General features: G+C 42.5%; 1 protein-coding gene across 2 annotated transcripts; it reads right to left on the bottom strand.

Annotated features, from left to right (window-relative positions):
- Positions 1-209: 209 nt before the first annotated feature.
- guca1d (guanylate cyclase activator 1d) lies at positions 210-21,264 on the bottom strand. Of its 2 annotated transcripts, XM_070434678.1 has the most exons (5): positions 20,827-21,264; positions 18,149-20,477; positions 14,772-14,921; positions 4,072-4,159; positions 210-3,994 (listed from the first exon to the last, which is right to left on the bottom strand). In XM_070434678.1, the coding sequence occupies exons 2-5, from the start codon at positions 18,341-18,343 to the stop codon at positions 3,870-3,872; spliced, it is 558 nt and encodes a 185-aa protein (XP_070290779.1). In that variant the 5' UTR covers positions 18,344-20,477; positions 20,827-21,264; the 3' UTR covers positions 210-3,869. The 2 variants fall into 2 exon arrangements, with proteins under 2 accessions (XP_070290779.1, XP_023823147.1); XM_023967379.2 differs by having other exon boundaries at positions 18,149-21,264.
- Positions 21,265-26,880: the final 5,616 nt, after the last annotated feature.

The following is a 26,880-nucleotide window of genomic DNA, read 5'->3' as shown; positions in this document are numbered from 1 at the left end:
CTCCCAAGCGTGTTGCAGTGATGAGATAAAAAATGTTTTTAAAAAATGGGGTTAGCAGTGTGGTTATGTTTAAAATATAATTTTGAGAAGAGAAATTGTAGAAATGGGCAGGATTAGACATAATTATGACTTTGTGGCTATGGAAGCTAGTGACAACCACAGTTAAGGACATGTTCCTTTGCTCAGTCGGTGGATTGTGCAGTCGCACCTCCCTCGCATGCCTCACCTGGGACATATTTAGAGATTCCTATTTTTCTACAGTCAYAAAAACTACAATAGTCACAAGTCTGACAACCAAAGTAGCCATGACTGCACTTATTTAATAGAAGTCAACCTACAATGCCTTCAGAAAGTATTCATACCCCTTGAGTTATTCCACATTTTGTTGTGTTCCAGCGTAAATTCAAAATTGATTCAATAGATTTTTTCTCTCTCACCTATCTACACACAATACCCCATAACGACAAAGTGAAAACATGTTTAAGAAGGAAAGTCAGAAATACCTTATTTACATAAGTATTCACACCGCTGAGTCAATGCACCTTTGGCAGCGATTACAGCTGTGAGTCTTTCTGGGTACGTTTCTTTAAAAAAAACTTAAAGTTCTGAAGTTTGTTGATCATTGCTAAACAGTAATTTTTAAGTCTTGCATTGATCTTCAAGGCAATTTAAATCAAAATTGGAACTAGGCCACTAAGGAACAGTCAACATCATCTTGGTAAGCAACTCCAGTTTATATTTGGCTTGTGTTTTAGGTTATTGTCCTGCTGAAAGGTGAATTTGTCTCCCAGTGTCTGTTGGAAAGTAGACTGAACCAGGTTTTCCTCTAGGATTTTGTCTGTGCTTAGTTCTATACTCCCTAGTCCTTGCTGATGACAAGCATACCCATAACATGATGCAGCCACCACCATGCTTGAAAATATAAAGAGTGGTACTCAGTGGTGTTGTGTTGGATTTGCCCCAAACATAACGCTTTGTATTCAAGACAAAAAGTAAATTTCTTTGCCACATTTTTTGCAGTTTTACTTTACTGCCTTATTGCAAACAGGATGCATGTTTTGAAATATGTTTATTCTGTACAAGCTTCTTTATTTTCACTCTGTCATTTAGGTTAGTATTGTTGACTAACTACAATGCTGTTGATCCATCCTCCATTTTCTCCTGTCAAAGCCATTAAACTCAAACTGTTTTAAAGTCACCATTGGCATGGTGAAATCCCTGAGTGGTTTCCTTCCTCCAGACAACTGAGTTAGAAAGGAGGCCTGCATCTTTGTAGTGACTGGGTGTATTGATACGCCATCCAAAGTGTAATTAATAACATCAACACGCTCAAAGGAATATTCATTTTGTTCACCCATTGTACTTTTGCAGATGTCTATAACCGATGTCAGTTGACAAATCAAAATCTGATTTCATATAATAATATATAAAAACATAAATTATTAGATACAACACTTGGAAGCCTTTCATTCTAGCCTTCTTATCAGTATACAGCACATACCCACTCATTCTCAGAATATAAAAATATATGTAAGACAAATTAAACAATACTTACAGCATTCATTAGAATTCCCATAATGAAATGTTGTGACATTGTCATGAAAGGAATTCTTGATTCCTTCCACAGTGGCTCTGGAAACGGTATTACAGATAACTGAGAAACATACAGAAAGTAATTAACTACAGTCACACTGTAGTCACACCTTTCACACCATTTAAATCATACACTGTACTAGTCTACTTTGCCTACAAAATGTTTGGAAAATCATGATATGATCTTGAAAGCCTACTTCTGATTTTTTACTTCTGTCATGTTGCTAGCTAGCCCAGTGATGACTACTATGATTAGTAGATAGTGATAGAGATAGATATGATAGAGACGTGTGTGTGCACCGAGCAAACATAACAGACCGAAGACCTGAAAGACTGGACTGGATTGATAATAGAGATTCATGATTTGTGATCAGGGTCGTGCACAGACCTTTGATGGAGCAGGTTTTGAATTCAAAGTGTTCTACTTCTCCTTTTGCCAAATTCACCATTATTAATTGTTTTGCATAGGCCTTCATTTTCAGCAAAAAAAACATCACACATTGTAGGCTAATGCACAACTCGTCGGTCCTCACAGATGGGCTATTGCAGCAGACGACCACACCGGGTTCCATTCCTACCAGCAAGAAGAAGCGGCTCCAGTGGGCACGCAATCACCAACACTGGACAATTGAGGAGTTGAAAAACATTGCCTGGTCCCGGTTCCTGTTGCGTCATGCTGATGGCAGAGTCGGGACTTGGCGTAAGCAGCATGAGTCCATGGATCCATCCTGCCTGATGTCAACGGTACAAGCGGGTGGTGGTGTACCACTGTCCAATCTACAGCAACTGCATGATGCCATCGCGTCAGCATGATCAACATCCCTGTGGAAAGTTTCCGACTTGTAGTATTCATTCCCCGAAGAATTCAGGCTATTCTGAAGGCAAAGGCGGGTCCCGACCCAGTACTAGATGGGTGTACCTAATAAACTGTGTATATACAGTAAATTTGCAGCATTATTTGACAAAGGTAATCGTATAAGAAACTGCAGAATCTGCTCTTTCTAATACTATATAGACATCAAAACATCTTACATGTATGTAACTCTGCAGAAGGGTTTGAAAAAGTGACTTTTTAGCGCTCCCTGCCTCTGTGTCAATTCCAAGATGCGCCCATCTCTTCATATACAATTTGACAATTGATAATATTGTCACCCATCAGACTATTGTCAATGAAGTCTTGTCTTTAGGCTATTTCTATTATTATATGTGTGAAATTAGTTTCGATATAGTTTAGGTGCAGTTTCGATGGGCCATCAGCTGGGCAGGCTGACAGAGTGTGAATGACTGGTGGTGAATGAGGAGCAGGGACAAGAAATTACCTCTTAAAACCACTTATAACACAAATTCTGTTTGTGATAATAAGATTCTGTGTTATATAGACTTATTAAGGAAAAGTCAAGGACGAGGGGAGGGTGCGTGACTTTAAAAATGGCAGAGTAAATAAAAATGGCAACATGACGCTCTCGGCTCTCCTGGTGTCAAAAGAGGGGGAAAGGGCTGGGAAGAAAAGAACAAAGTAATTCCACCAATCGAAAGGAGGGAAAAAGGGCAGGCACTTCAGAACCCCTAGGGTCTCTATCTGTGCTTGTTTATGATCATACCTACAGAGGAGATGATTAGAGACAAGACCTTCACATGACCATGTGACCTTACTCCTGAACATAGCCTATAATTAAAGCCCAAAGCATCTCCTTGTGGCGGTCAAATGGTCAGGAAAACTCCTGGCCCTATAGTGATGATTTATGATAGAGAATTCTCTCTCTCTCTTAGAATCCAAGTGTTCATCTTGCTGAGTGGTCAGAGAGCAAACACAAACATGCAGAATGTGAAGATGGTATCTTTACCGCTCTCCATAGCTGTCCCTTTAAATGTTCTCTTTCATTCAGTTTGTTTGTAAATGTTCTCTTTCATCCCTTCATCTGTGGATGGTTAGTGGGCTGCAGTACAGGACTGGATGCCTCAGTCTTCACCAGTCTGGGACTATTTATTAATTAGTTATTCGGAACCCTGTTAGCTGCTTCTCTTCCTAGGGTCCACTACGTACGGACTACATTGTCTCCACCCCCAGACCTGGCAGTGTGACATAGAAACCTCATTGGGGAACAACAGTCTTGTTTCATAAGGTAACGCATTCCCTCAGGTCCGTTGTGCGGGCAAATCTCACAATTATTAGTTTGTGGGGTAAATGTTTGTAATGGACTTAAGTCTTTCTGTCATCTCTCTCTCCCGGTCGCAGGTGTACATAGTGGCTACGGCAGTGGTTGGCCCGGTCTCTCTCAGACTACTATCCCTTGGACGATGATGATGAGTACGGGCGTGAGGTCCATCATCTTCTTCAGCATCTCCATGATGTCGTCGTGACCCTTCGCCCCCTCGATGAACTCCTCTAGGGTCAGCTCACCTGAGGGGGGAGGAGGGGACAAGTCAGGGGTCAACTCACAATAACCTCCAGGAAGACAGACAGGTGGTGACTCTTACCCTCTCCGTTGATGTCGATCTTCTCGAATATGAGCGACACAACCTCCTCTGGGGTGACATCCTGGTTCCGCGTGATGTCCTGGATTGCCTGAGAGAGAGAGAGAGAGAGAGAGAGAGAGAGAGAGAGAGAGAGAGAGAGAGAGAGAGAAACATTTCTTAATTGCTTCTTAATTTTTGGAATACGATTATGACAAGTATTTTTTGTATTATCCGTGATCGGAAAAAAGCTAATTTCAGCTGCCAGCACACATCATCTCTCTTTCACTCAAACAGTGTGAAGCGCTGTGTGCTCAAAACAACTATTGGCTACTTCTTCTGCCTGTAAAGAAGCGGGCGGGGTATCGGTTGAGCCTGCTGCAACGAGATTGGATTAGAACAAGCCGCTCTCCCTCTGCTCTCATTTCCTCCGACAGACACGTATCACTCAGCCACTCATCTCAGGGCACAAGTCTCCCCTTCTCCAAACATCATGTATGAATCAGAATCCGTTGCTTGTCATTGTTGTTCAATCTAGTTATTTTCTGTAGACTTTGCTGAGGCCATAGGGTTGTTTTTGTCTGTCTACTTGGTGTTGTTTAGTACCCCTCCTTTGTCTGTCTGTGTAAATATTATATTGCTGACAATGTCTGTTGTTATGTCGTGATCCAAGCCCATGCTTCTTGCTATTATTATTTATTCTCGCCCAGGCATGTTTACTGAGGTACAGATCATTAGAAAATAACACGACAAATGTAGTTTATTTTGATTGATCAAATGTTGTGGCATAATTGTCAGGAAAGAAGTTTTGCTCCTCTCTAAAGTGAACCCCTATATGGGTAAAGTGAATTATCCTACCCTCATCTAAATCTGTCTGGAGTAAATGCAGGCAGTAGTAGCCAGCCATGCATTAGTCCATTTACTGTATTAGCCTATTTCGTTGATAATTGAGTAGGACTAAGTAAGTAAATAGCCCTAATGTGCATTTTCATCTGTCAGGGTCATTTACATTTGAATAATGTGTGTGAATGAGTGAAGGAACATAACAATGTGATCTGAATGAAGAAGTAATGCGCACTTGAGGTATAGGCTTTACCGGCATTTAAAGCAGACATCCGGGTTTTCCAACCACGAGTAAATCCGATTACAAGTATCAAGTGTGATAAACGGATATGATTGCGAATACAAGTATGACAAAATCGGCACACCCCTACTGCTTAAGTTGGCTCAATCGGAAATTACCTCTACATTTCTCCAGTGGAATCTGTAACACTTCAGCTTTACAGTTTGAATAGAGCCATTGATCATGACGAACAAAATTATATATACATGAAACATAATTATTTTATCTTTGATAAAAAATATAAAAAATAAACACAAACAACATGTCAACAACACAACCACAACACCTGGTACACACCACAACATGCCCTGTCCATGAAGGTACAAAAACACACAGTAGCCTCCCCTTTCCATATAGATAAAAAACATTAGGAACACCTTCCTATTATTGAGGTGCACCCCCTATTATTGAGGTGCACCCCCTTTGGCCCTCCGAACAGAATCAATTTGTCGGGTCATGGACTAAAAGGTGTCGAAAGTGTTCCACAGGGATGCTGGCCCATGTTGACTCCAATGCTTCCCCCAGTTGTGTTAAGTTGGCTGGATGTCCATTGGGTGGTGGACCATTCTTGATACACACAGGAAACTGTGGAGCGTAAAAAAAAAAAACAGCGTTGTAGTTCTTGACACAAATAGGTGCGCCTGGCACCTAAACTCAGCAAAAAAAGAAACGTCCCTTTTTCAGGACCCTGTCTTTCAAACATATTCATAAAAGTCCAGATAACTTCACAGATCTTCATTGTAAAGAATTTAACACTATTTCCCATGCTTGTTCAATGAACCATAAACAATTAATGAACATGCACCTGTGGAACGGTCGTTAAGACACTAACAGCTGACAGACGGTGGGCAATTAAGGTCACAGTTATGAAAACTTAGGACACCAAAGAGGCCTTTCTACTGACTCTGAAAAACACCAAAAGAAAGATGCCCAGGGTCCCTGCTCATCTGTGTGAACGTGCCAAGTTGGTTGTTGATCATTGCTAGACAGCCATTTTGAAATCTTGCTATAGATTATCAAGCCGATTTAAGTAAAAACTGTAACTCGGCCACTCAGGAACATTCAATGTCGTCTTGCTGAGCAACTCCAGTGTATATTTGACCTTGAGTTTTAGGTTATTGTCCTGCGGAAAGGTGAATTTGTCTCCCAGTGTCTGTTGGAAAGCAGACGTAGCCAGGTTTTTATCTATGATTTTGCCTGTGCTTAGCTCTATTCCATTTATTTTTACCCTAAAAAAAACTCCTTAGTCCTTGCCGATGACAAGCATACCCATAATATTATGCAGCCACCACCATGCTTGAGAATATAAAGAGTGGTACTCTATGATGTGCTGTGTTTGCCCGAAACATAACGCTTTGTATTCAGGACATGAAGTTAATTTCTTTGCAACATTTTCAGCAATTTAATTTCAGTGTCTTAATGAATGTTTTGAAATATTTTTATTCCGTACAGGCTTCCTTTTTTCTGTCTTTTACAGTATGTTAGTATTGTGGAGTAACTACAATGTTGTTGATCCATCCTCAGTTTTCTCCTATCACAGCCATTCAACTCTGTAACGGTTTTAAAGTCACCATTGGGCTCATGGTGAAATCCCTAAGCAGTTTCCTTCCTCTCAGGCAACTGAGTTAGGAAGGATGCCTGTATATTTGCAGTGACTGGGTGTATTGATACACCATCCAAAGTGTGATTAAGAACTTCACCATTCTCAAAGGGAAAGGGAATGCTTTTTTTAACACATCTACCCAACCTGGTCTCAAAGCATTTTGTATTATTCTGTATGTAAATCCGATATCCCTTTAGTATATGTTACGTTTCGTATGGTATGTATTCATTTGTGGATGTCCATCAGCAATTTCGTATGATATGTTATCAATTACAATTCATATTATATGTTACTAATTTACAAAAACGTACAATATGTTACGAATTTGCAAAATATACAATATGTTATGAATTTGAACAACAAATTGTTGCGAGGTGGCTAACATTAGCTAGCTGGTTAACGTTAACTAGGCTAGGAGTTAGGGTTAGGAGATAGGTTAAAGGGTTAAGGTTAGGGTTAGGGTTAGCAAAAAGGGTTAAGGTAAGGGTTAGGGGAAGGGTTAGCTAACATACTAAGTATACATAACAAAAAATATAAATGCAACATGCAACAATTTCAAAGATTTTACTGAGTTACACTTCATAGAAGGAAATCAGTCAATTGAAATACATGAATTAGGTCTATTCTATGGATTTCACATTCAAATGGCCTAATCTATGGATTTCACATGACTGGGCACTGGTGCAGCCATGGGCGGGCCTGGGAGGTAATAACCCCCCCCCCCCCCCTCCCCCCCCTCCTCAGACGATCCCGCAGGTGAAGAAGCCGGATGTGGAGGTCCTGGTTACACGTGGTCTGCGGTTGTGAGGCCGGTTGGATGTACTACCAAATTCTCTAAAACAACAATGTATGGTAGAGAAATTAACATTAAATTCCCTAGCAAAAGCTCTGTTGGACATTCCTGCAGTCCGAATGCCAATTGCACACTCCCTCAAAACTTGGGACAGCTGTTGCATTGTGTTGTGTGACAAAACTGCACATTTTAGAGTGGCCTTTTATTGTCCCCAGTACAAGGTGCACCTGTGTAATGATCATGCTGTTTAATCAGCTTCTTGACATGCCACACCTGTCAGGAGGATAGATTCACTTGGCAAAGWATAAATGCTCACTAACAGGGATGTAAACCAATTTGTGCACAAAATTTGAGCAAAATAAGCTTTTTGTTCATATGGATAATTTAGGGGATCTTTTATTGCAGCTCATGAAATATGTGACCAYCACTTTACATGTTGTGTTAATATTTTTGTCCAATATAGTTGAAAAGTTGCTAATTAGKTAAAATGCAAAAGTTGTCTGTTAAGCGATTCAAACTCACAACCTTTGAGTTGCTAGACGTTGCTAGACAATATACAAATTGGCTTAATTATTTATTTACTAACTAACTAAATAATCACACAGAATTACATAACAAACAGTAGATATTTGGGTTACTACATGATGCAAAGAAAAAGTCCCTAGCGGATGAAGCCGATATGACGGCTTGGTAGACATAGGAAAGGGGTGGGGACTGAGAAAGAGCGGAAAAGACTAAATGGATTCACTACACACAGTGGATATTATATTAATTGAAATGCTAATCTTTGCACATGAACGGCCGCTCATTCGAGAATAATTGCAACGTATATATTTATGTTGTCTTCTCTGTTGGAATCGCCTGTCCGTCTGCTGGAGAGTCAGTTCATCAGAGAGCCTCTGGTTAATTTCCCCAGAAGCCACAATGTCCTTAGTGTTTGTAGCTTTCCCCACGGCTCTGGATAGTGTCTGTTGTAATGGGTACATCAGGCATACCATGTTCTTAGATTAGATGTTTCGGCGGTTGTTGGTATTCTCGTACTAGATTTACGTAATTTCAAGCTGCAGACTACTAATTATAAGTCTAAGATTTGCTCTTATTCTGTAGTGATTGATAGTCTCAGAGTTTAACCATTTCCAGCAGTGTAGCCAAAACTACAGCTGTATGGTCTCCGTGGCCTATAGAATTGTCCCGGCGTTCTCTGACTTAATGTATATTTTGTAAGAAGTGGGTTTTATACTCTGTGGAAGAAGGGCGGTCCATGACGTCTAATGTAATGTCTGGCCTCACGGGGGCGTGGCCACTGACTAGTTAAAACTTTTATATGGAGAACAATTCTCATTTAGAAGGCTAACATCACATTACATATTTTCACAAATAGTTTCATATTTACTCATTCATTTAATCCAACATTTAGATGTTAACCTGACAGCTGGGAAATGTACACATTAAGAGATATAGTTGTGTGTTTCCTGTCCTTCATGATGTCACAAAATCAAACAACTTTGACAGGATTGTTCTTTAAATACCCATGGACCATTCCCACATTCTCAAAAATTTCAAATATTTTTTTAATCCTCCAATTTTGGGGATTAGGAGTTGAACAAAGAGAAGCTCTTTGTTCCATAGGTTTCTTTCCCCTCTCTTTCTGCATGACCAGGGGGCGAGAGTCTCTGCCAGGAATTTATGACCTGTCGTAAAGTCATACAATTTGTGGTGGGAGAGAGAGAGTAGAGAGGTCATGAGATGAGCTCCTGCATTTTTCAGCATGTTCTTAAATAAAGATAGATTTGGAGTTTTTTGTATATGTCCCTGACAAAAACTTTTTTGTCAGGGACATATACAGGATGCTACCCTCTACAACATAACCTTCACTCCAAATCAAAACCTACAACCTGATTTTAAACGGAATTACAGAATCACCTGGAAGGCTTAAAACTACCAAAGATTATTATTCCAAAGCTATACAGCAAATGCTCTGGAAAACAACAGAAACCTGAAAACACCATACAACCTGGAACTGAGTGAGTAATGTTTAGTCTGAAGCTATATTTTATTTCCAAAAGCTAAGAAGAAAAATACATTACATTACTTCATAAGGACTCTATGTACAGTGGGGCAAAAAAGTATTCAGTCAGCCACCAATTGTGCAAGTTAAAAAGATTAAAAAAGATGAGAGAGGCCTGTAATTCATCATAGGTACACTTCAACTATGACAGACAAATGAGAAAAAAAAATCCTGAAAATCACATTGTAGGATTTTTAATGAATTTATTTGCAAATTATGGTGGAAAATAAGTATTTGGTGAATAACAAAAGTTTATCTAAATACTTTGTTATATACCCTTTGTTGGCAATGACAGAGGTCAAACGTTTTCTGTAAGTCTTCACAAGGTTTTCACACACTGTTGCTGGTATTTTTGGCGCCATTCCTCCATGCAGATTTCCTCTAGAGCAGTGATGTTTTGGGGCTGTTGCTGGGCAACACGGACTTTCAACTCCCTCCAAAGATTTTCTATGGGGTTGAGATCTGGATACTGGCTAGGCCACTCCAGGACCTTGAAATGCTTCTTACGAAGCCACTCCGTTGCCCGGGCGGTGTGTTTGGGATCATTGTCATGCTGAAAGACCCAGCCACGTTTCATCTTCAATGCCCTTGCTGATGGAAGGAGGTTTTCACTCAAAATCTCACGATACATGGGCCCATTCATTCTGTCCTTTACACGGATCAGTCGTCCTGGTCCCTTTGCAGAAAAACAGCCCCAAAGCATCATGTTTCCACCCCCATGCTTCCAGTAGGTATGGTGTTCTTTGAATACAATCAGCATTCTTTGTCCTCCAAACACGACGAGTTGAGTTTTTACCAAAAAGTTCTATTTTGGTTTCATCTGACCATATGACATTCTCCCAATCTTCTTCTGGATCATCCAAATGCTCTCTAGCAAACTTCAGAGCGGCCTGGACATGTACTGGCTTAAGCAGGGGGACACGTCTGGCACTGCAGGATTTGAGTCCCTGGCGGCGTAGTGTGTTACTGATGGTAGGCTTTGTTACTTTGGTCCCAGCTCTCTGCAGGTCATTCACTAGGTCCCCCCGTGTGGTTCTTGGATTTCTGCTCACCGTTCTTGTGATCATTTTGACCCCACGGGGTGAGATCTTGCGTGGAGCCCCAGAAGAGGAGGGTTATCAGTGTCTTGTATGTCTTCCATTTCCTAATAATTGCTCCCACAGTTGATTTCTTCAAACCAAGCTGCTTACCTATTGCAGATTCAGTCTTCCCAGCCTGGTGCAGGTCTACAATTTTGTTTCTGGTGTCCTTTGACAGCTCTTTGGTCTTGGCCATAGTGGAGTTTGGAGGGTGACTGTTTTTCTCATTTTGTCTGTCATAGTTGAAGTGATGAAAATTACAGGCCTCTCTCATCTTTTTAAGTGGGAGAACTTGCACAATTGGTGGCTGACTAAATACTTTTTTGCCCCACTGTATATAGGTAAGAGATTCTAGCTAGCTACATTTTCAGATATTACATGTTTCTCATTTTGTCAGAAATTAAATTTCATTGCATTTTAAAGAATACTGTTAGCTAGCTAGCTAACGTTAGCTGGCTGGTAGCTAGCTAACATTACGTGTATGATCTGTGTAGTAATATTATTCGTATCTCAGATCCCTTTGCATTGCTAGTAATAGCCTAATGTTAACTAGCTAGCTAATATTGAACCTAGTTGGTTAGCTTTAGCTACCTGTAGATTCATGCAGGGTAGTAACATTATGAGTTGGGATTATGGCTCATTGTTTAGCTAGCTAGCTAGCTTCATGTCTAAACAAAAGACTCCACTTTGCAAGTAACCATTTCACTGTACCGTTTACACCTCCTGTATCCTGTGCATGTGACAAATAAACTTTGATTTTATTTGATATAGTGTCTGTTTACCAGAGACGGTAATGTGAAGAACAACATGACCTGCACCAAAGTCAGATTAGTTACGCCAACAAGACAGTGTCAAAGTAAAAAAATTCTCTGGTAGAATGCCCTGCTTTTATTTCCTTACACTCACAACCGTAAGCTATTTTCTGTAAATAACTCACCATTTATTTGTTAATAATGATCTTGTTGAGAGTTTATTTTCCTGTAATAATGAATACAAGTTAGCTAAAGTTAAGACGTTGTCAACTATATGATATGGTCATTATTTGAATTTAACGTTAGCTAGCTAGCTAGTCAATAAGCTAGAAACGAACCAAAACATTGTTTAGAAAGTTGCTTTTAGTTGCCTGGTTTGCTAGATTGACATATACTAAATTCATTTTTAAACGGATGGGTTTATTGYTGTGAAAATACACCAGTTATGCTATTTTGAGCCACCAGGCTGCTGATGTCATGCAGCCTGTTGTTTTTGTGTTTATACTTTTTCAAAACGTCAACGACAAGTTTGACAATAGAATGTTCTTGATGTCACTGCGACAACATGTTACAGTATAGCTTCCGTCCCTCTCCTTGCTCCTACTTCAAGGTCTCAGAGCGAGTGACGTCACCGATTGAAACGCTATTAGCACGCACCACCGCTAACTAGCTAGCCATTTCACATCGGTTACACTCACCCCCCTTTTGACCTCCTCCTTTTCCGCAGAAACCAGTGATCCGGGTAACGGCACCAATGTTACAGTATAGCTTCTGTCCCTCTCCTCGCCCCTACCTGGGCTTGAACCAGGATCTCTCTGCACACATCGACAACTGACACCCACGAAGCATCGTTAACCATCGCGCCACAAAAGCCGCAGCCCTTGCAGAGCAAGGGGAACAACTACTTCAAGGTCTCAGAGCGAGTGACGTCACCGATTGAAACGCTATTAGCGCACACCACCGCTAACTAGCTAGCCATTTCACATCGGTTACATACAGACATGTCGATAGACATATTCCAAACCAGCCTTTAGTCCTCAAATCTTTGGTTGTTTAGTACACTACCACACTCACTCTGTTTAGCACATGGCCTCACATGTGAACCCTTAAAGAGAAACAGGATGCACCTGAGATTAATTTCAAGTCTCATAGCAAAGGGTCTGAATAGTTATGTAAATAAAGTATTTCAGTTTTTTTAATGAATTTGCAAACATTTCTAAAAAACTATTTTTACTTTGTCATTATGGGGTATTGTGTGTAGATTGATGTTTTTTTAAATGAAGCTGAATACGGAAAACTTTCCGAGTGCACTGTATATACAGTATACTGTATATTATATATTACACACTGAACAAAAATATAAACGAAACATGCAACAATTTCAAGGATTTTACAGTTCATATAAGGAAATCATCTCTTTCGCATGGAGTTTTTCAGGTTGTTGATTGTGGCCTGTGGAATGTTGTGGCTGTGCGAAGTTGCTGGATATTGGTGGGAACTGGAACACGCTGTCATTAACGTCAGTCCAGAGCATTCCAAACATGCTCAATGGGTGACATGTCTAATGAGTATGCAGGCCATGGAATAACGGACATTTTCATCTTCCAGGAATTGTGTACAGATCCTTGCGACATGGGGCCATGCATTATCATGCTGAAACATGACGTGATGGTGGCGGATGAATGGCACGACAATGGGCCTCAGGATCTCGTCACGGTACCTCTGTGAATTCAAATTGCCATCGATAAAATTCAATTGTGCTTGTTGTCTGTAGCTTATGCCTGCCCATACCATTACCCCACCGCCACCATGGGGCACTCTGTTCACAACGTTGACATCAGCAAACCGCTCAGAAAACCACTCACCCACACAAAGCCATACACGCTTTCTGCCATCTGCCCGGTACAGTTGAAACCGGGATTAATCCGTGAAGAGCACACTTCTCCAGTGTCAGTCTGGAAAGTGGCCAGAGAAAGTGAGCATTTTCCCACTGAAGTCAGTTGCGACGCCGAACTGCAGTCAGGTCAAGACCCTAGTAAGGTTGACGAGCACACAGATGAGCTTCCCTGAGATGTTTTCTGGTTCTTTGGTTGCACAAAACCACAGTTTCCTCAGCTGTATGGGTGGCTGGTCTCAGAGGGTCCCGCAGGTGAAGAAGCTGGATGTGTATATCTTGGGCTTGCGTGGTTACACGTGATCTGCGGTTTTGAGGTCGGTTGGACAAATTCTCTAAAACAACAATGGAGGTGGCTTATGGTAGAGAAATTAACATTAAATTATCTGGCAACAGCTCTGGTGGACAGTCCTGCAGTCAGCATGCCAATTGCACGCTCCCTCTAAATTTGAGACATCTGTGGCAATGTGTTGTGTGACAAAACTTCACATTTGAAAGTGGCTTTTTATTTCCCCCAGCACAAGGTGCACCTGTGTAATGATCATGCTGTTTAATTAGCTTCTTGATATGCCACACCTGTCAGGTGGATAGATTATCTTGGCAAAGGAGAAATTTGTGCACAACATTTGAGAGAAATAAGCTTTTTGTGCGTATGGAACATTTCGGGGATCTTTTATTTCAGCTCATGAAACATGGGACCAGTATTTTGTGTTCATATTTTTGTTCAGTATAGAATCTATGGTCTGAGGGGCTTTGTACCTTTTTCCTTTCTATCACTTCTAACTCTATGGTCACACCACCAATGCAATGAGGTCACCACCAATGAGGTCATTCCACCAATGAGGTCACAGCACGGGAGTTCCTTCCTGTCTCTCTCTGTGTGAGGGAGGGATTAGTTGAGCTCATCTCCACAGATTAAATAAGTGTCCTTGTTTCGTCCAATTTCAAGCTCAATCCAACCTACTTCTTTAAATGAATCTCCCTTGATGCCTTCTATTTTGACCGTTTCAAAGTAACATTTGAGGATTAGATTGGATGCCATTCAACTTTTTCCAGGAAGTTGTTAAATTAACCATTACTTTTTATGTCATGGGAAGTCACCAACCTGGTGTTTTTTGACGTTTTTAAGACATGATGTTGATTCATGTTTAGAAGCCCTGATAAGCAGTGTTGTAGTACACTATTTGTTGTGGATATGGTTAGCAAAATAGAATAGCATTAGCCTTGCATGGTGATGTCACCCTGTCTTGAAGTCAACTAAGGCTAAGCTAAGCCTCTTGCAGCTTGCTCTAGTCATGCATGGTAAAGAATCCTGGCAGGCCTCGTACATCCAACAAATACCTGCCCTTTACCTAAATGATTTAGTCAATTAGCATAAGACTTGACCGCTTTCGATGTGTAGCCTATATTACCGTGAATATTGTCTCCAACTCATCCTTGTCGATTTTCCCGTTGCCGTCCTGGTCAAACAATTTGAAGTACCACTTGAGTTTCTGGTTGATTTCTCCCTTCAGCATCAGACTGATGGCTGCGATGTACTCTACAAAATCTATGTACCCGTCCTAAAACAGAGATAGAGAAAGAGAGAGAAAGGGTGAAGAAAGGGTACAAACAACAATACTTTTGCATGCCTTTGCAGCCATTTTTTCAAAACAATGTCTCCTCAGTGCACAGAATAATATATTTGATTTAATATATCCCACCTTCTGTAATTACATATATTAGATACATAGCCATGCTGTATATCTAAATATATCTCTGGACACATGGTCTTAGGGACACTGCACCATAAAGTTGAACCTAGTTTACCTGTAGGTGGGTGTCGTGTCGTGTCATGTCCTGGGTTTACCCCGTGTTCTGTCCGTCTTGGTCAACACATCCACCCACAATCCACCCCTGGCGACAGCACCACCACTAAAGCTCTCTCCATCTGTACGAAGCTTTCCATTGAGCCCGTGCCAACTAAGAGACTTAGCTAATGGCACACTTCGAGAACGGCACACTTTGATCACTCACCCGGTGGGCACAACCCCTGAAGGAGGAATCCCACATAGTTTATCATACCAACATGTCCAGTCTGTTCTGGACAATGTAAACCGAAACCGAACAAAAAAAAGTACAAAACCTAATTTCTCTGCCGTGTGTACTTTACTACTCTTCCATTGTCAGCGTACTGTAGGTCAATTAACTGTAGTGGGGTATTATCCCCAGATTACCTACAGTACATAGGTAGTTAAGGTAATTAGCAGGTTTATCTATTAAGTGTCTTTCTGTGATAACGTTAGAGCTGTGTCACTCCCTCAGCACACAAATTTAAAGATCACAATCTCCGCTCCTACGTCTACTCAACAGTTTTTGTGTCACAAATTCTACTCCACTTGCCTGGTGCCAGTCTGTTTTTGCTCTCTTGCCAACTTCTTATGGAATTGCAACGTGGTCTCAAGGCAATTCATATTAGTCTGTATGTAAATCTGTAACACTCCTTTTAGAATGACATATTACGTTAGTTTACGTTAGGAAAGTAATAGCTGTAGTACAATACCATATGAATTATAGTAGGCGGTCATTGTAAAAATAAGAATTTGTTCTTATCTGACTTGCCCAGTTAAGTAAAGTTGAACAACGAACTCTTCATTGAGACAACGCTGAAACATCAATCCAAGGGCTAGGCAGTGACACCTTTTCATTTGTGCCAAAATCAAAATGAAAGACAAGTTATCTAGCAAATTCAGGAGACTATGGTGTGAAATAGGCTTTTAGAAATGCAGTCTTTATTTTATTACTTATCGTTAATGCCATCTTTGGTGTGCAAGCTTTTTCCCCCCCGCTCATATCGATATATTTTGTATTATTCGTCATACAGAAAGAAGTGTTACATTGCATGAAGTTTAAAATAGATTCTGCCATTGTGTAATGTGACATATTTTAACATGACCATATTTTAACACGCTAAAATAAAATGTAGAAAATAATTAATCAGATGTCTTCTGCAAATGAAGGTGATGATGATGCAATCTTTGCAAGAGGGAGCTTGATTTAGTTGGTCCTCAACTGGCGAATCAGCAATTTCATTCAGGCTAAATGGGTTAGCAGGTTAGTTCTGAAGGATTCGTTGAAATAGAAATGTCCCTGGCTAAAATATGAGCCACTCTCCACAACCAACCTAGCCTTTCTGCCTAAAGTAACTAGACCATTAGTAGGTATCATACGTCTTGGAGGTGCTCAGAAATACATGAAGTATATTTTGTATCACTCTGAGGCCAGGCTGGGAATTGTCATGCCAATCATTTTGTTTAGCTTGACAATGACAATGGAGTAGGCAAAAGCACAAACAGATTTGCAGTGGTGTAAAGTACTTAAGTAAAACTACTTTAAAGTACAACTTAAGTCATTTTTGGGGGGTATCTGTACTTTACTATTTATATTTTAACCAACTTTTACTTCACTATATTCCCAAAGAAAATAATGTACTTTTACTCCATACATTTTCCCTAATCCTCAAAAACACTTGTTACACTTTGAATGCTTAAGCAGGACAGGAAAATTGTCAAATTCAAGAGAACATCCCTGGTCATCCCAACTGCCTCTGATCTGTTGTACTCACTCAAATCCATGCTTCTTTTGTCAATTATGTCTGTTGGAGTGTTCCCCTGGCTATCCATAAATAAAACATTTAATCGTGCCATCTGGTTTGCTTAATATACGTTTAAAAAAAAATGATTTATACGCAACGATCGGGCATGTGGGCTGGATTGATATAAATCCAACCCAAGGAAAACTGTTACGGTACCCTTCATTCTGTGACATACCATTTTTTTCTTAATAATCTCACAAATTGCAGTTTTGGACGAGACTGACTTTATGACAAAAATTATCCTATTTACACGTACTACATTTTGACTCTAGAATAAAGGTTTCTGTCAAATATCAATGCCACATAGGCCATTTTCTACAAAATTTGTTGTTTATTGCCTTCAGTTGCTTTAACTCAGCTCATTCCTCACACATTCTCCTACAGAAAACACACCACACACACACACCACACAAATCTACTTAGAACACTATAAACACACACAGGCTCCGCTGAGGTATATTGGCCCTACACAGTGGCTCTGTCAGCACATTGGTGTGTGAGCCAATGGAAGCTCCTGTTCTCTCAGCTGACGGTTCAGCTCTTAGATCTATATCAAAGCATGTTAGCATATTAATGTTATAAGTGGCTCTGCCATCTTCCACCTCTCACATGCTATAGTCTACAATTGAAAATGTCATGTACTCTGAAAATGCACTCCAATGCATTAAAACTGCGGATGACAGCAATTGCATCTCTGCATCCAACTCAATAGTGCAGTCTGCAGAAAGAAACTATGGCACACCTACCGTAAGGTCCTGCAAGCCTGAGTGCTAGTCTATTTATGCCAACTCCTTTTCATTAATTGTTATGCCAAACACATCATGCATAAACAGATCTGGGACCAGGGACCMGCAGCTCCAGTGACAGCTAAGCAGCTAAGCAGTGAGAGACAGAAGAGACAAAATAATAGAGGGAACTTAGAACGTGGCACCTGCAGTAACTCCAAACTCAAGACTGACGCAATTACCCCTGCTCTTCTCCCAACATACAGAATAGAATGTCAAAATAAAAGTCCCATGATGTCACAATAGAGGTCCCACATTAACATACACTTGAAATACATGACTTATATTGGTTTTATACCATCCTAATGCACTGTCACTCCCAGTCCCTCTATAAACGTGTGTGTCTTCATCATCATCATGATCATCTCACCCCGTCCATGTCGAAGGTGAAGAAGACTTGGTCCACGTAGCTGGTAGCGTTCGCGTTCATCCCCTGCAGACCCAGCATGCCCTTGAGTTCGAACAGCGTGATGAGTCCTGACGGAGACTCCTTCATAAACTTGTTGTACCAGTGGTGCATATCCTCTGCCAGGATATCATCGAGGTTAGAGCCGTGGTTCCCCATGTCTGAGAGGTGGCGCTGGGCTGAGAAGAGGGACGGTCGATGGAGGCTCTCGCCTTCTGAGGGATGAGTACTGGTTACAGGAAAGCTGGGCTGAGATCAATGACCTGTAGAGGTAGAGTAGACCCTGTTTTCTCTGGCTGACTCTGCTGTCACCCTTTTGGGTGAGATGGGGTAGTTCTGCTGGATTAGGTTGGGTTCTGGAGAGTTGATGGATGCAGAGGTCCTGAGGTTCACCTGTAGAGAAGGTAGGTTGCTAGGGGACTGAGGGAGCTGCAGTCTCTGTCCAACTCCCTGGCTCTGTGTCCCTCAGAGAATCAAGAGACAGAAGAAAAGAGTAGAGAAGATGTTGCAATGTTGCGTGAGGAGCTGCTTCCTGGCTGCGATCAGTCACTCCAGTCTGGCCCTGTACAGTACAGTAATGTACTTCAGGAAGGACAGAGAACAGGACTCTTTAAACCTCTTAGTGTTGCTGCAGGACACAGAACAGGAGGGAAACACTTTAAATAACACCCTAATGAGATAACCAACCCATCCCAACCCTCTGCTAGACTTTGACATGCAAGTGAAGGACGGGGTACTGGCACTGAAACAGGGGTGATTATATAACTAACGAGCTACAGCAGCTGGACACAGAAGCTCCCCTTTGCTCTGCTCAGAGACATGACCTTCTGTCTCTACAGACCAAACAGACAAGACAATTAGAGGAAGATATAAGACAAGGAGACAGGTACAGGGAGATAGACCAGACCGGGCAACAGGTACAGGGACACAGGTACACAAGGAGACAGACCAGACAGGGAGAAACAGGGAGACAGGTACAGGGAGTCAGACCAGACAGAGAGACAAGTAGACAGACCAGACAGGGAGACAGGCCAGACAGACCAGCCAAGGAGACAGACCAGACAAGAAGAATGGGAGACATACCATGTCAACATGGAGTCAGTCCAGATAGAGATACAGGTACAGGGAGACAAGTAAACAGGTACAGGGAGCGAGACCAGACAGGGACACAGGTACCCAAGGAGACAGACCAGACAGGGAAACAGGTACAGGGAGTCAAACCAGACAGGGAGACAGGTAGACAGACCAGACAGGGAGGCAGACCAGACAAGAAGATTGGGAGACATACCATGTCAACATGGAGTCAGTCCAGATAGAGATACAGGTACAGGGAGACAAGTAGACAGGTACAGGTACAGGAAGGCAGACCAGACAGGGAGACAGAGCAGACATATAAGGGAGCACCCCTGTCTAAGTTAACAATGTTATAAATTACAGTAATCAGGCTATTCCTAGAGGACCAATCAGTACTTTACCTGGATCAAACATTACGTTATGGAGACATTATGGTGACATTATGACATAGGCCAAAGGTTATGACATTATGACAAAGGCTTATGTTAAAAGGTAAAAGTTTGTAAGGTTATGGTGTTGGATATCATGCTGACATTATGTTGATGTAATGGGGACAAAATAGTGATGTTATCGGTACGTTATGAAGGCGTTATGGAGACATTATGGTGACATTATGACATAGGTCAAAGGTTATGACATTATGACAAAGGCTTATGTTAAAAGGTCAAATGTTGTAAGGTTATGGTGTTCGATATTCTGTTGATGTAATGGGGACAAAATGGGGATGTTATGGTGATGTTATGGGGACGTCATGTTGATGTCACATAAGATATCCTTTAACAGAGAAAGCATAAAGTATTATCTCTTCTTCCCAGTCTAGCATTATTGAACAAACTGAAGGCACGTTATTCAGCCACTCTTGAAGGAAAATGGCATCAAGCCTCAGAGTGCTGATCTCACACGAGAGGTGAAAAGGTGAAAGAAGTGCTGATCTCACTGCAGGGAAAGGTTAAGAGGTCACAGTTGTGACCTTGATGGGGTTGATGCTATAACAACAGCCTGTGGTCAAACAGAGTTAGTTCTCAACTGAAGATCCTACTGTTTCAGCACACACCCCAACTCAACTCTCAGATTATCTCTATGGGATCCTTGTATCTGGATTATATCCTTCCTTTTGATTTAATCACATCTGAACCTGTGGGTTTCCTCATGGCCAGGGATAGATATACACTACAGGAATCAGAAATTGTAGAATTACACTTAAATTTGAAGCAGGAACCTGTAGGTGAGAGAGGAGAGGGTGAGGGTGAGGAGGTGAAATACACATGGTTAGCAGATGTTATTGCGAGTGTAAAGAAATGCTTGTGCTTCTAGTTCCGGCAGTGCAGCTACATCTAACAAGCAATCTAACAATTCCACAACAACTACCTAATACACACAATCTAAGTAAAGGAATTGAATAAGAATCTATAAACTCAGCAAAAAAAGAAACGTCCCTTTTTCAGGACCCTGTCTTTCAAAGATAATTCGTAAAAATCCCAAAAACTTTACAGATCTTCATTGTAAAGGGTTTAAACACTGTTTCCCATYCTTGTTCAATGAATCATAAACAATTAATGAACGTGCACCTGTTGTAACGGCTGTCATCCTCTTCTTCCTCTGAAGAGGTGTAGCAAGGATCGGACCAATACGCGGCGTGGTAGGTGTCCATGTTTTAATATGGAAAACTGAACATGAACACAAATACAAAAACAACAAACGTGAACAAACCGAAACAGTCCCGTGTGGCACAAACAATGACACAGGAAACAATCACCCACAAAATACCCAAAGAACATGGCTGCCTAAATATGGTTCCCAATCAGACACAACGATAAACACCTGCCTCTAATTGAGAACCAATCTAGGCAACCATAGACTTACATAAACACCTAGAATGAACACAACCCCATAAATCTACAAAAAAAACCTAGACAGTACAAACACCCTAGACGAGACAAAAACACACAAACCACCCTCGTCACACCCTGACCTAACCAAAATAATAAAGAGAACAAAGATAACTAAGGCCAGGGCGTGACACCTGTGGAACGGTCGTTAAAACACTAACAGTTTACAGACGGTAGGCAATTAAGGTCACAGTTCTGAAAACTTAGGACACTAAAGAGGCCTTTCTACTGACTCTGAAAAACACCAAAAGAAAGATGTCCAGGGTCCCTACACATGAACGTGCCTTAGGCATGCTGCAAGGAGGCATGAGGATTGCAGATGTGGCCAGGGCAATAAATTGCAATGTCCGTACTGTGAGACACCTAAGACAGTGCTACAGGGAGACAGGATGGACAGCTGATCGTCCTCGCAGTGGCAGACCATGTGTAACAACACCTGCACAGGATCGGTACATCCGAACATCACACCTGCGGGACAGGTACAGGATGGCAACAACAACTGCCCGAGTTACACCAGGAACGCACACTCACTCCATCAGTACTCAGACTGTCCACAATAAGCTGAGAGAGCCTGGACTGAGGGCTTGTAGGCCTGTTGTAAGGCAGGTCCTCACCAGACATCACTGGCAACAATGTCGCCTATGGGCACAAACCCACCATCGCTGGACCAGACAGGAGGCCTGTACACCGAGGCCTGTACTCTGGAGCGAGATCGATTTGGAGGTGGACGGTCGGTCATGGTCTGGGGCGGTGTGTCACAGCATCATCGGACTGAGCTTGTTGTCATTGCAGGCAATCTTAACGCTGTGCATTACAGGGAAGACATCCTCCTCCCTCATGTGGTACCCTTCCTGCAGGCTCATCCTGACCTTCCAGCATGACAATGCCACCAACCATACTGCTTGTTCTGTGCGTGATTTCCTGCAAGAGGAATGTCAGTGTTCTGCCATGGCAGTGAAGAGCCCGGATCTCAATCCCATTGAGCATGTCTGGGACCTGTTGGATTGGAGGGTGAGGGCTAGGGCCATTCCCTCCAGAGATGTCTGGGAACTTGCAGGTGCCTTGGTGGAAGAGTGGGGTAACATCTCACAGCAAGAACTGGCAAATCTGGTGCAGTCCATGAGGAGGAGATGCACTGCAGTACTTAATGCAGCTGGTGGCCACACCAGATACGAACTGTTACTTTTTTTTACCCCCCCTTTGTTCAGGGACACATCATTCCATTTCTGTTAGTCTCATGTCTGTGGAACTTGTTCAGTTTATGTCTCAGTTGTTGAATCTTGTTATGTTCATACAAACATTTACACATGTTAAGTTTGCTGAAAATAAACGCAGTTGTCAGTGAGAGGACATTTCTTTTTTTGCTGAGTTTACATATAAACATATGGATGAGCAATGACCAAGCGGCATAGGCAAGATGCAATAGATGGTACAAAATACAGTATATACATATGAGATGAGTAACGCAAGTTATGTAAACATTATTAAATTGACATTATTAAAGTGACTAGTGATCCATTTATTAAAGTGACCAATGATTTCAAGTCTGAATGTAGGCAGCAGCCTCACTGTGTTAGTGATGGCTGTTTAACAGTCTGATGGCTGAGATAGAAGCTATTTTTCAGTCTCTCGGTCCCAGCTTTGGATGCAACTGTACTGACCTCGCCTTCTGGATGGGGTGAACAGGGAGTGGCTCGGGTGGTTGTTGTCCTTGATGATCTTTTTGGCCTTCCTGTGACATCAGGTGCTGTAGATGTCCTGGAGGGCAGGTAGTTTGCCCCTGGTGATGCGTTGTGCAGACCGCACCACCCTCTGGAGAGGCCTGCGGTTATGGGCGGTGCAGTTGCCGTACCAGGCGGTTATGCAGCCCGACAGGATGCTTTCAATTATGCATCTGTAAAAGTTTGTGAGGGTTTTAGGTGACAAGCCCAATGTATTCAGCCTCCTGAGGTTGAAGACACGCTTTGTGCCTTCTTCACCACACTGTCTGTGTGGGTGGAACATTTCAGTTTGTCCGTGATGTGTATGCAGAGGAACTTAAAACTTTCCACCTTCTCCACTGCTGTGGATAGGGGGGTGCTCCCTCTGCTGTTTCCTGAAGTCCCCGATCATCTCCTTTGTTTTGTTGAGTGAGATATTGTTTTCCTGACACCACACTGAGTGCCCTCACCTCCTCTCTGTAGGCTGTCTCGTCGTTGTTGGTAATCAAGCCTACTACTGTTGTGTCGTCTAAAAACGTGATGATTGAGTTGGAGGCGTGCATGTCCACGCAGTCATTGGTGAACAGGGAGTACCAGAGGGGGTTGAGCACACACCCTTGTGGGGCCCCAGTGTTGAGGATCAGCGAAGTGGAGATGTTGTTTCCTACCGTCACCACCTGGGGGCGGTCCGTCGGGAAGTCCAGGACCCAATTGCACAGGGCGGGGTTGAGACCCAGGGCCTCAAGCTTACTGATGTTGACTGCTGAGCTGTAGTCAATGAACAGCACTCTTACATAGGTATTGCTCTTGTCCAGGTGCAATATGGCAGTGTGCAGAGTGATGGAAATTGCATCGTCTGTGGACCTATTGGGGTGGTATGCAAATTGAAGTGGGTCTAGGGTGCCAGGTAAGGTGGAGGTGATATGATCCTTGACTAGTCTGTCAAAGCACTTCATGACGACAGAAGTGAGTGCTACGGGGCGATAGTCATTTAGTTCAGTTACCTTTGCCTACTTGGGTACAGAAGAATGGTGGCCATCTTGAAGCATGTGGGAACAGCAGACTGGCATAGGGAGAGATTGAATATGTCCGTAAACACACCAGCCAGCTGGTCTGCGCATGCTCTGAGGACGCGGCTAGGGATGCCGTCCGGGCCGGCAGCCCTGCCAGGGTTAACACGTTTAAATGGCTTGCTCACGTCGGACACGGAGAAGGAGGGGCGCAGTCCTTCTAAGCGGGCTGTGATGGTGGCAATTACACCATGAGTCGTTAATCATGAAACATGCACCCCCGTCCTTCTTCCCGGATAAATGTTTATTTCTGTCGGCGCGACGCACAAAGAATCCCGGTGGCTAACCAGAAGGTCGCTCCGTCTACCTCTTCTGTGGCGACATCGTTTTGGGTCAGCCTCTGGAATCAGTTCCAATGCCCTGGGTGGTTCGGACAAAGGATCCGCTTCAGGAAAGTTGTATTCCTGGTCATAGTCCTGGTAAGTTGACGTCGCTCTGATATCCAATAGTTCTTTCCGGCTGTATGTAATAACCCTTCAGATTTTCTGGGCTGACAATGTAAGAAATAATACGTAAATTAAACAAAACACTGCAAAGTTGCCTAAGGACTGTCGGCGCCAACTGAGATTGGGAATGGGTGAGGTCAGGGGTTGAGGTGAATGGGTTGGAAAGATAAGGGAAGGAGGGAGGGAAGTATGTGCAGAAAGAGGCAAAGGGATGAGAAGTAAGTGAGTGAGTGAGAGAGTGAGCGCTGGAGGCCAACCTCACATCAATTTGCAGCCGAGCTGTCACCTGTCTGTCCTTGATGCAATGTCATTGAGAGGAGTTTTTGAGAAAGCAGASTCAGAGAAGGCAGACTCCTTGGTAGTGTATTAGGAAGTGTATAGTATTAGCCTTGGGAGCTGGGTTGTAAGGACGACCCCTTGGCAGTGAGCTAGGCACAGTGCATTGGGTACAGCACAGTGCTGGCAGTCCTTCTCATGTCTGGGTGTTGGCGGGCTTTCAAGAGCTTAGCTCTTAGCACGGACACTGTTTCTATTCACACACACACTCCTCACAGGAACCTAGGGCACGCAAACTGCACAGTACAGTCGGAACACCAACACAAACACTCATGCATACGGTCAGGTCCAAAATGATTGGCACCCTATTAGCAAAAAATACAAAAAAGAATTGAGATTGGAGAACACATTGGGAGGAATCTTAGAGCATTCCTCCATTCAGAATATTTCCAGATTCTTGATATCCTTAGTCTGAGTTTCTGGACTGTCCTCAATGGGGTTCATGTCCGGAGACTGATATGGAAAGAAAGCTCTTAGGCCACGCACACCAGTGGTGGGTTTTGCGTAGAAAGAAAGATGCATATGCAGAAAATAATCCCATACCTACTGTAAAATAGGGTGGTGGAGCTTTAACGTTATGGAGCTATTTTACTTCCACTGGTCCTTCGGCCTTGTTAAGGTCAACGGCATCATGAACTTTACCCAGTCCCGGAACATTTTAGCCAAAAACCTGGTTGCCTCTGCCAGGAGGCTGAATCTTGGCCCGCAAGTGGATCGGAAGGAGGTCAGAGACCTGGTCGTGTGGTGGCCAGGACAACAAACTCTCCCTCAACGTAATCAAGACAAAGGAGATGATTGTGGACTACAAGAAAAGGAGGACCAGGCAACGCCCTCATTCTCATCGACGGGGCTGTAGTGGAGCAGGTTGAGAGCTTCAAGTTCCTTGATGTCCACATCACCAACAAACTATCATGGTCCAAGCACACTAAGATAGTCGTGAAGAGGGAGCAACGAAGCCTATTCCCCCTCAGGAGACTGAAAATATTTGGCATGAGTCTTCATCGAGAGCATCCTGACTGGTTGCATCACTGCCTGGTTCGGCAACTGCTCAGCCTCCGTACGCACTACTACAGAGGGTAGTGAGTACGGTCCAGTACATCACTGGGGCCAAGCTGCCTGCCATCCAGGACCTCTATATCAGGTGGTGTCAGAGAAAGGCCCTAAAAATTGTCAAATAATCCAGCCACCCTAGTTATAGACTGTTCTCTCTGCTACGCACGGCAAGTGGTACTGGAGCGCCAAGTCGAGGTCCAAAAGGCTTCTTAACAGCTTCTACCCCCAAGCCATGAGACTCCTGAACAGCTAATCAAAGGGCTACCCAGACCCCTCTTTTACACTGCTGCTGCTACTCTCTGTTTATAATCTATGCATAGTCACTTTAATTCTACCTACATGTACATATTACCTCAACTAACCGGTGCCCCCGCACATTGGCTCTGTACTGGTACCTCCTGTATACAGCCTCACTTGTTATTTTACTGCTGCCGTTTAATTATTTGTTACTTTTATTTTCTACTTAACACTTTWAAAAAAAAGCCTTGTTGGTTAAGGGCTTGTAAGTAAGCATTTCACTAAGTTTGTTGTACTCGGTGCATGTGACAAATAAATGATCTTCGGGCAAGACAATAACCCCAAGCACATATCAAAATCCACAAAGAAATGGTTAATTGACCACAAAAATTTACATTTTGCAATGGTCATATCAGTCTCCAGACATGAACCCCATTGAAGACCTGTGGTTTGAATTGAAGAGGGCAGTCCATAAACTCAGACTAAGGATATCAAGAATCTGGAAAGATTCTGTATGGAGGAATGGTCTAAGATCCCTCCCAATATGTTGTCCAATCTCAGAAAACATTTCAGAAAAAGGCTCAGTGCCCTCATCCTCGCAGGGTGCAGTATTGAAAACAGGGTGGAAATAATTTTGACCCCTATCTTTGTATAACAAGTATTACTTGTTAAACTAAATATTTTTCTCTGAGCAATTGTATTAGTATAAAACAATAAAATCTTCCCTTTTTTTGCATTAGACATAGCTCAGTATTTGTATTATTTATTATGTACAGTCTTTTTCCTCATCTTTATCAAGGGTGACACATTTTTTGGACCGGACTGACAGTTTACACACACACTGTGCACACAAACGCACCACACGCACACAAAATAATCATAATACAAAAA

This window comes from Salvelinus sp. IW2-2015, linkage group LG23 (assembly GCF_002910315.2).
Source record: "Salvelinus sp. IW2-2015 linkage group LG23, ASM291031v2, whole genome shotgun sequence".
Classification (NCBI taxonomy): domain Eukaryota; kingdom Metazoa; phylum Chordata; class Actinopteri; order Salmoniformes; family Salmonidae; genus Salvelinus; species Salvelinus sp. IW2-2015.
Note: the sequence above shows the minus strand (reverse complement) of the source record. Positions and strands in the feature narration are given on the sequence as shown.